Below are 14,012 nucleotides of genomic sequence, written 5' to 3'. Positions count from 1 at the left end.
CACGAATCTACAGCATAAAAACTCTGTGTCAACCAAAATTCAGTACAGAGGACAAAACCAATACTCACTCAATTAAAGATTTCATTTAAAAAAAAAATTCTCTTCTGGATTGCTTTTTAAAGAACTAATTCAAGAAATCTGGTGCCAAGTTTTGTCAGAGTATGTGACTGTATGTTCTTTCATCACTTTATATGTGTTTTTTCCTTTCAAATTAAGGATTTCACTCCTTTTGCATAAAAATCAAATTTTATTTCTCTATACACATTGAACAAGTTTTTACAACTGTTATTTGCTCCATTAAATTATAGTGCCATGTAAATCATTAATTCAATACCTGAATGGATATTAATCTCTTCCTGAAATTTCTTCTAATTTTGTTATTTCCCTGTTCTTGTTGCAGTGAAATAAAGGCTTATAATACTACAGATCTAGCTATGGGTTTATAATCCACAAGGCAAATCCTTTCTTTTTGTATTAGGGGAATTTGATTCTTCACAAGTCAAATTTTAAAACTCCAAGTTCAAAATATTTCTTTTAATTGCAATCACTCCTATGAAATTTGTATTCCATGTACTGATTTTGTATTTTTATTTGGGGATAGGTGGACTTTTTATACAAACTGACACTTTCAAAAGTATATCTACCCATGGGGCTGGGGATTTAGCTCAACGGCAAAAGCGCCTGCCTGGCAAGCGCAAGGTCATGAGTTTGGTTCCTGGTACCAGAGAAAAACAAACAAACAAAAAAAAAGTATATCTACCCATGTAGTCACAATACTTTACCTTCTTGATTTTCAAACTTCACATTTTCTCAATGCTGCCATGTAATTTTGGTTAATTTCTGTATAGATTTCAGTTTTCTTCACATTGTGTATAATTCACTTTTATTAGGATTAGTTGTTTGAAATGTCATATATATCCATCTTTTATGAGGCACATTAGTTATTTTACTTTTCTTTATACTATTTCTTTGCTAGGAAAAGAACTATATCATCTGGACATCATCTCATTTTGAGCAAATCCTAATTATTCTCTGTAGTTACTTTAATCTCCTCCCAAATTTATATAAGCCTGCCTGGCCTGTAGTACAGGTGCAAATTTCTGTTTTTCTCTACATGGAAAGAAGACATTTCAGGTTTTTCTTTCCACTATGATGCCTTGTGGACATATTTTTATATCAAATGCAGACTTTCTTAAGTCAGGATTACCTCTTTAATTTCTACTGTTGCAAAAGTCTTTTTAAAAAATCTTTTACAGGGGCTGGGGATTTAGCTCAGCGGCAAAAGCGCCTGCCTGGCAAGCGCAAGATCGTGAGTTCGGTTCCCGGTACCAGAGAAACACCAAAAACAAACAAACAAAACAAACAAACAAACAAACAAACAAAAAAATCTTTTACAATGTATAGGTGTTAATATTCACAATTTTATGAATCATGTTTTTCAGGAAAGTAATAAATCAGTTTTAGGGTGTTTTTCTGTGTATAATCATAACAAAAACTAATCTATACTTTTTCTTTTCTTGTATTACCTCATCTGATTTTGAATTAAAGTTAGACAATCCTCTTGAAATGAGCTGTCAGATTCAATTCTCTTGTTTTAAATTTTATATACCAAACTATAGATGAAAGCAATCACTTTTTTCCTTTAAAGATACTTTAGAACTTTTAAAAGATTTGACTTTTTCCTGTCTTAGAAAGTTAAACTCTTAATTGACCATTTCATTTACTTAACAAGTCATAAATCTTCCTCATGTGATCTGTTGGGTCTTCCATCTGTTTTGTCCATGTAACATTTTCTAAGAATTCACTTTATCTGCATTCTAAAATACATTGATGTGATTTCTTTCAGCCTTTTTTTTTTTTTTTTTGGTACTGGGAATCAAACTCAGGACCTTGCACTTGCCAGGCAGGAACTTGTGCCACTGAGCTACATCCCTGGCCCATTAATGTAATTTCTAATGATTTGGAATTTCTCAGATCTCCTTTGAAATTTCCAATGGCTTTATTTGTTACATTGATCTCTTCCTACACTTGTTTTAAAATATTTATTTTAATTACGTGCATTCCCTATTCTGATTATTTTGATACCTATGTAATCTCTAGGTCAATTTCCATTGACTATAATTACACGTGACCTGCACTATGTTCTCCTTTTTTATCAATTTATTGTAAATTTTTATTATATAAAGATAATATTTCTCCCTCTTCCAAATATCACAAGTGTATGACTGTAGGTTTTCAGGTGTTGTTTGTTTTATGGGTTTTTTTTTTTTTGTTGTTGTTTTTCAAAGCTTTAAAAAAAATATATAACTTTGCAGTATACTGAGGTATTCATTGTTGTTTTAAAGAAATTTGCAAATTTCCAAGTACTTTAAACATTATAAATGCAAATAAAATTTTATGAAGATATATGAAAACACAACTGTGTATCCTCATCTTAGAATAAAGAGAAAATAGTTTAAAAAAATGTGCCTGCTAGATAAGAGGTTCTTCATAGTTGTGTTTGCAATTGAGGAACTTCTTTTTCTTTATAGTATAGTAGAGTCAACTGGTAGAATTGGGAGAGGCTTTTCAAAGAAAGATTACTCACTGACTGAGGAAGTAATTACTGATATGGGAAGGAACAAGACATAAAAACTTTATGACACTGAATTGAAATCAGAGGCATCAATACAAATTCTTTGTGATTATAAAATCATACAATATGATTTTGATATGTGCATGGATTTATGTGTGTGTGTGTAGGTTGAGAACTCTTTGGAAAAGGACCAAATCTCCGAGCTGGAGCAGGTAAAGCAAATGATAAGCTTGTCAGCCCGCTTGCTTCACCAAGTAAAGTGTCCCATATAGACGGTGAATTGTCAAGAGGACTATGTGTGATGTTGAGATCTGAAAGCAAACCACCAGTCAACTTTAAAAGCACCTTTTCCCCCTTAGAATACCGGGATAAGAAAAGAATAAAGAATGAGATGGTATTCTTTTCTGATATTCTTCGTAATATTCTAATCAGCAAAAATTTTTCCCGGTTACTAATTTTGTATTTTATCTGTTGTATATTTTATCTTCTCTGTAAGAAAGGGGGCATTGTAACATTTAGCTTGAACAAAATCAGACATTTTATTCAGCTGAAATATAATTCTTAAATATACAACATATATTTTAGAAGTGTTTTAAGTAATCTATATTTGTAGGTATTTTGTAAATATTAATGCCTAGGATATTTACATGTCAGAAATATTTAAATTTATTCCCTATGAAATTAATGGTGACATAGTAACTGACATTTCCATTTTTTTTAATTTTCAATGTTTGAATGAATAATTAAAACACAGATATCATCCAATTTTATTGCATCCTAGGTTATTTAACTTCAAATGATCAATTTTACCGAAATACTCAATGTAATTCTATATGAGAAAAACATAAATTTATATATATATATATATATATATATATATATATATACATGTTTCTTGCAGATAAGAACTTTTTTTGACATAGGGTCTCACTATCCAGTTTAGGCTGGCCTCTGACTCTAAGTAAACCAGACTGGCTTCAAACCCGTCGTGATCGATCCTCCTGCCTCAACCTCCCAAGTGTTGGGATTATAGCCATGTACCATCATTCCTGGCACAAATAAGAATTACATCAATATAAATTTAACGTGTTTGATCTCATACATGAGATCCATCTTTGTTTTTTGTTTTTTTTTTTTGTTGTTGTTTTTGTTTTGGTTTTTCTCCGGTACCGGGAACCGAACTCACGACTTTACCCTTGCCAGGCAGGCGCTTTGCCGCTGAGCTAAATCCCCAGCCCTGAGATCCATCTTTGAAGGAAAGTCCCATAATGAAGAACAAATTATTTCACTATATTGTTCAAATTTAAATAAATTCATTCCATTAAATTTAACTCACTTAATAAATTCTAGTCCATCAGCTATAACATAAAATATGGCTAACTCAGTAGAACAATCAAAAGTTTACACATCGTTGAGAATTAATGTTGCATAAGATTCAAGTTCGATTTTAGAGGGAGATGTACTGTATGACAGAAATTAAAATTTATATATATATATATATGTTTACTTTCTACAAATGAAAGAGAAGCAGAAGCAAAACCTGCATGAATGAGTGCATAAATGCAGCCACTCTGGGAAATCTCTTATTGAGGTCACTGTGAATTTATTTCATTACAAAACTGTTAACTTTTCTAGATTCCACTTCAATTTATTATGGTGTTTGACATTGTCAGCCTTCCACTTCTTTAAATCCACGTTTTAGCTAAAGCAGTGCAGACTTTCTTATCTCAGCTTTCCTTTGATTGAATGATTTTTCTTCCTCTTCCTACTCTTTTACCATTTCATTGCCAGAGATTTTTTTTTTTCCTTTCAGTATCCTTTACTGGGCCTTAACATTCACTATTGCCAAATCATTGTGAGCACTGAGTTAATAATTATTGTAATAATGGTTTCAAATCTAACCTCATATCCTGAATGCCTGTAGAAAATACTCACAGTATATTTCAGTGGAATTTCATTCTGCTGAAACGTAAAAGTGCTCTGGCTAAGACATTTTTCTTTGGTGGTTTTCTGTTTCTAATTGGTGCGCTGCAAAAATGTTGAACTCCAAAACTAGGAATTATGAAGTCGTCATCTGGATGAAATATGGCACAAAAGTCATAGTTCCTTCTGCAACTGGGTTTACTGCTGCCCTCCGATGGCAGAACCTCCATGCCTCCAGGATCCATACTGTAATTACCCAACAGCAACAAAACATCCCTTTTCCGCAAAACCGTATTTGATCCAACAGCATCTGTACCATTTCCCGGAAGTTCATGTGTTCCTGCTCTCCTCTCGTTTTCTGCAAATCCCACAGCCTCCCAACCCTCAGCTGGTTGGTGAAGCCTATGGCAACGAGGAACAGAAGTCTGCACGTGAGCACCGAGCAATCAATTCAGAAAAAAAAATCAATAAAAAGCACATAATAATGTTAAAAGTTTTTAATCTTGGGTACACATTACTAGTACTCCAGGGGCATATGTGGCACGTGGTCCTCAGGTTCAACATGAATGCTTCAAAAATTCTTGGATGACAAGAATGAAGGAAGGTTCCTCCCTTCCTTCGTCCCTTCTTATGCCCTATGCTATTTTCTTCCTTCTATAGGGATTCTGTAAATGAATAACACACACCCAAATTTCAGGCTCAAGTTGAAATAATAAGGGAGGTAACTTATGACACTAGCCTTCAAAACATTTCTTTTCGCCTCTTCATGTTCATATAGCCCTCATTTCATGCCCGGATTAACTGCAACAGCTTTACAGATCATTAACTAGTTTATGGGGTGCCTATCTTTCATACATTTCTAAACTCTGGGCCATATTTCAAAGATAACTTTTAAATTATGATAGTCTGCTGCAGTCATTAAAAGCATGACACCTATACCCAGATTGCCTAGGTTTGAATTCCATTTTCACTAATTATTGAGTGTATAACTTGCATGAAATTTTTAATTTCTCTATCCTCATTTTTCTATTCTATAAAACTAATTAGAAAAATAAGAATTCCTTTTGCCTTCAAGGCATGCACAAAATTCAAGTAGAGTCTGGTATGCAATAAACACCTTATTATCTAAAATCAATATTATTATTAATATTTTTTATTATTATCATTGATTATGTTCTTCCCTTCCTCAAAAACTTACTTTGACTTCAACTTATATATAATGTTTCAAATTTAAACTTTCTTACTTGTTTTCAAGGCCTACCATAATAAACTCTGTCCCACTTTTTTGATTTATTTCCTACCATTTCTAATACAAATTTTCCTACTTTCCCCATACCTTCACCCTTATAATTTCTATTAACACTAATTATTTAGTTCTGTATTTTCCCATATTATTCTCACTATCCTGAAAAATTCGCCATTTCTTTTACACTAGGCTAGATTACTTCAAATACATTTTTTCTGAGAATTTCTGAAAATAATATACAAAGTATTAGTCATTTTGACTATATCTCACAGGTAAAATCTCAACTCATATATCTCAGTTTCCAGTTATTTGGAACTACAGTATTTTTTTTATTTATTAAATGGGCTATTCTAAACTTCATAAATATATTGGAAATTCGGTGGAAAAAAAAACAAATTTTATAATCTTTATGACTCACAAGTATAGACCTATACTAGTTTGTGTTTGAAAAATGCCTGTTTGAAGAAGTACAAAAAAATATGTTTTCTGTACTGGTAAAAATCAATAGCAGGCATAAACATGATATTAAAATAATGATCAAATGACATATAAAATGAACCAAAACATGTCAGCTTCTCTAATCTGATATTTTTCTTGCTTTGTATGTTGTTATAAATGATAAAAATATAAACTACTGAGTAAGAGATTTACTTGTGTGATAGATTTAACAACATAAAAAAATGAGGTATTCCTCTCTCATCAAAGATAATTTATATGAATATACCACTTTGGTACCAAGAAACAATACAGACATCCCTCCTTTAACGACAGAGCTATGTTCCTGCACGTAGGTCGTTAAATGAATTGGTCACTAAATGAGGAATTAGAGACAGTATGTACAGTGTATTACTCAGAACAAAACTGATCAAATGAAACTCCAATTTGCCTATGCCTTTATTTTCACAATTTTTATATGCAGTACTGTAACATAGAACATAAAACTATAATACTGTATTGCATAAACAGCAAAAACTTCAGTACTTTATAAGAAAGTATACTATACAAAAATACAGGAGCATTTTATAAATAAGATGTATCCACCTTCCAAAAAAAAATAGATTGGTTCTAAGTCCAAGTGCTGGGTATTATGTCTGGTCAAAGGTCTGAACAGTTGTTAAACAGAAAAGTCATCAAATGAGAAATATCTGTACTACATGCGTGTTCTGGGATAAATTACTTATAAAAGTAATTTCTTTTTATTGTGTTTGATAGAGCTTATGTCTTATCAAATACAACATTGTAATGCTGCTTTTAGACTCAACTACTTACCTACTCTTAATGCACTGTAAAGGACATTAATATAAGGAGGGCAAGATGTGGGGGAAAGTTCACCAATGAGTATTAAGTTATGAATGAGAAATACCGGTGTAATAGTGCAGGCATGGCAAGGATACATGGCCAAAATATACATTTCACAAAATTAGAAATACTTGAATGTTTCCACTATGAAAAATAATAAATGTTTCAGGATATATATGCTTAAACTTATTTAAATATTAGACAATGTTCTTTAGACAATGCATGTATATATAGAAACAACACATGCTATTCCATTACTATGCATAACTTTTTACTCTACCAGTTAAAATATTAAAATATTAAATTCAAAAAGATGCAAATAATATACTAAGAAAAATTTTATAATCATGATAAATTGACTTGCATTTTAAGAATTAATCACTATTTTTCCCTTATATTTTCTGTTGAGTTATAGAACTCACTGTGCTTAAATCAGAACAGGAATCTGTCAGTTGTTCTCCATTCATTTTGTGGCAGATCACTGACTTGGTGACTAGAAAAATATTATATGTGTAGCAATTGTTATTATAGTGTTTATTATGATAGAGTTGCCAAAGAAGATTTTGAACAAATATATTGACTATGTTACATTTGTCGTATTTTGTAGTTTTCTTTACACATTTCTTCTAATTTTCTCTAGTATGTCTTATTCTTAGAAAGTTTATGTTGTCTTCCACAGCAGAAACAGATGACTTATTTTTCATCTCTTGGGAAATATTGCACTGAAGATTTTATGTCAAAAATGCTTCATTACAAGCATAAATAACACTTTATATGATGTGAATTAGATAGTCAGTGATTCCCAAGTGAAAAAAGTAAAATGGATTTTGTCAGTACATGCTAACACATCTGATTTTATTAGGTTAGGACACATTATTTACAGAATGTCTCTAATTTTTTAAGAAAAAAATAGTGTTTGTATTCTTTGGTAGGTAATGAGCTCTATCTCTCAAAAATAAAAGTTTTAAAATCTTTTCATTAGAAAATAAATCATTAAGTAACAACAGTACTATTTTACAGGATTGTTTAATAATATTTTATAAAGAGAATAGAACTTTGGAGAAAAATTGTTTTTCTCTTTAAAAACTCAGAAGTGTGAAAACCTGTTTTAAAACCAAAGTACCTTTTGGCTGTATCTTTTGATAACATAGAAGGATAACTAAAGACGTTGGCTTCTGATTTGATCCAAAATCTGATTCTGATTCTATATATCACAAAAGAAGATAAAGTGTTTTATGTGAGTGAAAGGTTCTTTCCTTGTAAAGTACAGTTAATTATCACAACATAGGTAAAATACTCTATAAAAAAAGAATACTAAAATAATAAACATGCTTTAAATTGATTATGAAATGTGTAGAAAACATGAAAAAAAAATAAAACATATCTTGAAAGGTTCAATATTTCATTAAACAGGTTTCTTTTTGTCCCCTCAAATATTTTATTCTTATTTAAGTTGCCATTTTATCACAGATTCATTACATGGTTCTTTAAAATACTTCAACCATTTTGTACATTTATGAAGAATCACAACCCTTCCGTCATCCTTCTATATGGGCTTTTTAGCCTAGAAATAAATTTTGTTGAGTTTATGCCGTGTATCCTTCTTCCCTGTCTCTATGTATATAAAAATCATGAATAACACTACTTCTATCCTAAGTACATATTTCTTATGTAGTATTTCCTATGTAATATTTTCCTTTTATGTTAGCTCAGCATGGTTACTGTTGTTAATCACTAAAGAAGGAGAAATTTTCAAAAGCTGAATCATATTTCAATATATACCTGTATATCATATCACACAAGGCACCAAAAACAACACATTTTTCCTACTATTGAAAATTCAACTGCCTAAATGTTAATATCGATGTTGTCAGTTTAGTTTTCCTTAAATGATATCCCTGAAGACAGAGAGCCTACTTACTTTTTTTAAAATCTATATTTGATATTTGGGAATTTGCCTTGAGAACTTTTGGTTCAGTTGTTAGTAGCCACCTATCCTGAGCTTTTTCTGGGAAGTCTATATTCAACTTAGAATTTCTGTGAGAATAAAATCACAAATAAATTCAGAGATTTATTTCACCTGTAAAGTACAGTAATGTGTGATCTTAAATATGACTAACCTTTCAGACTTTTCCTCATTAAAAATAACACTAGCATTTAATTAGTGCCCCTATATAGACATTGTATTTCATAAATGGATTGATAATTGTAACTCACATAATCTGGAAACATATACACAATATAAAATATATACAGAACATAATCAAATGATTCTATGTGATATTTTTAAAGGGAAAAATTTATTCATTAGAAATTTATTTGGAAGTTTTTAATGACATAATTAATAAAATTATATGCATATATAATTCCTCTATATATTATCTTTAGCAAGTTCTTTTATGAGAAATTAATTTGGAATATCTTTCCTGAAGGAGTAATACATTTTAATATATTACAAATATTTTACTTTTGTTTTATTTGACATTATTATGGTATTCTTAGATTTTTCAGTGCTAATGACTGAAATACCATATATATTTTGCCCTCAAATGATATTCACCTACATTAATCAGAATGTAACAGAATAATTTTTAAACACACTGTTATTTATTACTCACAAAATAATTATTATTTTAAACCAATAGCTAGTTTTACATAATTTTTTTCATAATGCAAAATGATAAACAATATGATGAAATATATATACCTGCAGTTATTCAAAGTAGCACGTGCTCTTTTCAGACACCTCACATTTTTCATATTTCTCAGTATTTATTAACTTATAATTCTAACGCTATAAATTACTTGCAACACAGTGCTAAAGCTTTAAGCCATAGCATTATTTACAAAATTAATTGGGACACCATTAAGATGCAATGACTTTAACATTCTTGGTTTTTAACATCAACAGAGTGAAACTTTCAAAATAACCAGTCAGAAGCAACCAACTAAACAAGCCAATGTTTGCTTTTTTTCTTGTGCACAGAATCACTTTCTCAAGTTTTCCCTTGCATCTCTTTAGTGAAGCTCTGAATAATTTGCTGCTTGATTCTTGAATCACCATTTAATAACCCTACATCTATCTATGAATAATATGAAAGAGTATAAAACTTTAAATAAATTATGTAGATGATTTTTCAACAGTATTAATTTAATATGTGCTAAATATATAAAATATTTAAATTATCAGTATAACATGTATAAGAAATATACACTTATATTTTAGAATAATACAAAACAGGAAGGGGGCTGGGGATTTAGCTCAGCGGCAAAAGCGCCTGCCTGGCAAGCGCAAGGTCGTGAGTTCGGTTCTTGGTACCGGAGAAAAACCAAAGAAAAAAAAAAAAAACAGGAAGAAGTTTTCTCACTGTAGTGTGTGAAAACTGCATGAGTAAAAACATTATTCAGAATATAACAATATATAAGTTATAAGTGATGTGAAATACTGTGAGTGTAGTAGAACTGCTCAACATGTTGATTCTAAACATTTCCAACAAGAAAAGTCAAATTAGTATGAATTAAACATGAATACATTATATACAATTATAAACTACTCACTAATAAGTGAACATTTTACAGAGTAATATATTTTTCAGTTGACTTTCTTCTTAAACTATTATAAGTAAAATTATTTGAGTAATGGATGAGTTAAGTAAAATTTTACATAAAGAAATATAAATTTTATGCATACTTTAATTTAAATATTTAAATATAAAAATTTATATAAATAAATATAATTATATATAAATATTTTATCATACATTTAATTTATATATAATCATATACACATTAAAATTTATTAAAAAATGAATAGCACTTACTCTGGAGAATATAATAGAATATTTCTCTAAACACTTGGTGAAAGTTTTTCACGCATTGCCACACATATTACAAAATTGTGATGGTTAGTTGTTGTCAGCTTGAAAAAACTGCCTAGCAGATTACTTTAGCACAGTTTTAGATGTGTCTGCGTGATCCATTTACTAAAGAGGGAAAACCCACCCTGTATATGTGTGTCACTAACCAATAAGCTTGTAGCCTGGATGGAAAGGAAAAGATAAAGAAATTCTTTGTTTTTTTCCTCCAAGGAGCTCATCTCCACCAGCACCTTTGGGCATCGGACTCCAGGTCTCTTTCACAGACTCTTCAGCCTTCAAAGAGAGACCACCTGGCTTTCCAATATGGACCTGCACTTGACTCTGCCATCAGCTTCAGACTTCATGTTAAACCTGTTCCTTTAGTGAACCCTAACTGATACAAACACCAAGTATTTCTCTGAAATGTAATAATTATTTTTAATCACGGTCTTCAAAATGATAATTCAAATTTCATAACAATATTTGAAAAATAAATATAATGAATACATTTCTAGAAGTCTTTTTGTAGTATGCTAACAATTTGGACCAAAGGTGTCCTAGATTGTTAAATGCCAGATGCTCTTTCCGCTGCATTTCAAGATACTGACTTCTTTCATTGCTCATATATTTACAGCTTGCAGATAGGTGTGTGTGCATGTGTATGTATGTAAATAAAATCTAGACAACACCATTTCATTTTAAGAATATGGGGAAGGAGATAATATTGAAGACATTTTCATGCTGAGATAATTTATCCTTTTCTCAATACATTAGTATTAAATATGACATAATTCAAAGTATAGTACCTAAAACTATTCTTACACATGTTGTCATTGATCAGTATTTTCAGAGGATTGTTTCAAGGAATGCTAGGCTTATTAAATTCTGAAGGTGTTTAATTCCTTCACATATGTGTGGAACTTTATCAACTTATGCATATCCTCTTTACCAGTACATGTTAAATCTTTTCCCTGTATGCTGCTACGGTTCTATTTCTTTGTTTGTTTGTGTCTCATGTACTACTCTCTTTAAAATAAAAAAAAAATCATTTCCTGATTACTAGATTACTTAGCACATCTAATAAAATGCAATCAATATATAAAGAATTCTATTGTACTTTTTGAGAATATTGACAAGAAAAATGTCTGTACATGTTCAATACAGAAGCAGTTTTATTAAAAAATATTTTAACCCATGTTTGATTGCCTCTACAGATGTAGAGGCAATGACATAACAGCCAGACTGAATTCAGCTATTTAACAAAATCAATATAAAAATTAAATTTAAATTATTTTTTCAGGTAAATCATATTAGAAAAATTCAGTATGAAACAACTTCAAATTTAATGAATTTTGGAAGCAAACTGATTGCAAATTAATATATTATAAATTTAATATTTAGTTTACATAACCTGAAATTGCCAATATGGGGAATGTTTATGGTATTAGCCTTCAAATATACTTTCATGACAATATTGGTATACAACAAATGAGTTTCAAATAAATTGAAAATAAACATATCAATATGAGTTTTGATATCAGTCTGGAATTTCCTAGTTGAAACCTACTATAGTGTCAAAATATATTGACTCTCTTTGAATTTTCAGTAATAACTCTCATTTCAAATTTAGATGATTCCTAAATTATAATTTTTGCTCACTTAGTTTTATTGTGAGTCACAAAAATGAGAGTACTATATTTTTTGACTATATGTAATAACCAGAGTTATAAGAATTTAAATTGTAACTCTTTATATTTCCTTTATTTTTTTTTTTTAGTCAGAATATCTCTCTCTCTTTATTTATTTTTTTTGTGTGTGTGCTAGGAATCTAACTCATAACCTTGTGCTTGGCAGGCAGGCACTGTGCTGCTGAGCTGTATCTCTGATACTCCTTTTTTTTTTTTAATAAAATGTGTCAAAATGATGTTATAACATTTGTCCCTTAAAAGAGTAAAAGCAACCACAAAAGTTCAAGATGTCTTAGAAATCCTTATTTAGATCCTTATTTCTTTTAGATACTTATTTCTATACTTATGGAGTATTCCACAATCCATATGCCCATTTTTCACTTTTGAAACACATGTTTATTTCCAATAATAATAGATCACTATACCTATGTGCAGGTATCTTTCGGTTCCCAACAATCAGAATAACATCACACAGTTGCTGTTGTTTCAGGTAACTTTCCATCTTTCTGAAAGTTTGTTCAGCGTGGTGAACAGCCTGGTAGAATTCTTCAGAACTGCTGGAGTCCAAATCACTCTGAGGCGTCAGTGAATGGCTGGTTGTTGACAGCCTGTAAAAAACACACACACAAGGATTTTGTTTCTTACAGGTTACCACTTTTCCATATGTAGATTTTTAAAACATTTACCATTTTCCCTTATTTGTCATCAGACTGTCAAATTCAGTAACAAATGTCTGAAAATTTTAATTTAGTTTAAAGCATTTGGTATAAGAAGAAATGAATAAATTGCAAATTTTATTTCCTGTGTCAAAATATTTCAACATAGACTGTATTTATGTTAATTTCATAAACCTGAAAAAGTAATATGAACAGTTAATTACTAACATACTTTTTTCTGAAATGAACAATAAAATGTTGAAAGTATTAAAGAAGATGTGGTATACATATACAATGAGATATTATTTAGTTATAAAATGGTGAAACCCTGTCATTGGGGCTGGGGATTTAGCTCAGCGGCAAAGCGCCTGCCTGGCAAGTGCAAGGTCGTGAGTTCGGTTCCCGGTACCTGAGAAAAACCCAAAAAAAAAAAAAAAAAAAAAAGAAACCCTGTCATTTTGCAGCAACATGGATGAACTTGGAGGATATTATGTCATGTGAAATTACTCCACTCAGAAAGTCAAATACTGCCTGATCCTACCCATCTGAGGAATCTAAAATAGTCCATTTCATAAAAATAGAAGGCAGAATGTTGATCATCAGGAGCTAGAGAAAACCTGAGGGAGAAAGGAAGGGAAGAGTTTGGTCACCAGGGATAAAATTACTGTAAGATAGGAAAAAATGCTCTGGTCCTCTGTTGCAGAATAGGGTGATTATGGTCAACAAGACTATATTTTATACTTTAAAGTACTTATTTGAGAGTATTTT

At 30.6% G+C, this 14,012-nt stretch overlaps 1 protein-coding gene across 1 annotated transcript in view; it reads right to left on the bottom strand.

Moving 5' to 3' along the window:
* The window catches only part of Klhl1 (kelch-like family member 1), a 392,040-nt gene that overhangs the window by 243,327 nt on the left and 134,701 nt on the right, over positions 1 to 14,012 (bottom strand). Inside the window, exon 2 of the mRNA XM_005374194.2 lies at positions 13,014 to 13,196. Coding sequence (XP_005374251.1) covers positions 13,014 to 13,196 — 183 coding nt within the window. The remainder of the gene's footprint in view (positions 1 to 13,013; positions 13,197 to 14,012) is intronic.

This window comes from Chinchilla lanigera, unplaced genomic scaffold (genome assembly GCF_000276665.1).
Source record: "Chinchilla lanigera isolate Chin_1 unplaced genomic scaffold, ChiLan1.0 scaffold00003, whole genome shotgun sequence".
NCBI classification, from domain to species: domain Eukaryota; kingdom Metazoa; phylum Chordata; class Mammalia; order Rodentia; family Chinchillidae; genus Chinchilla; species Chinchilla lanigera.
Note: the sequence above shows the minus strand (reverse complement) of the source record. Positions and strands in the feature narration are given on the sequence as shown.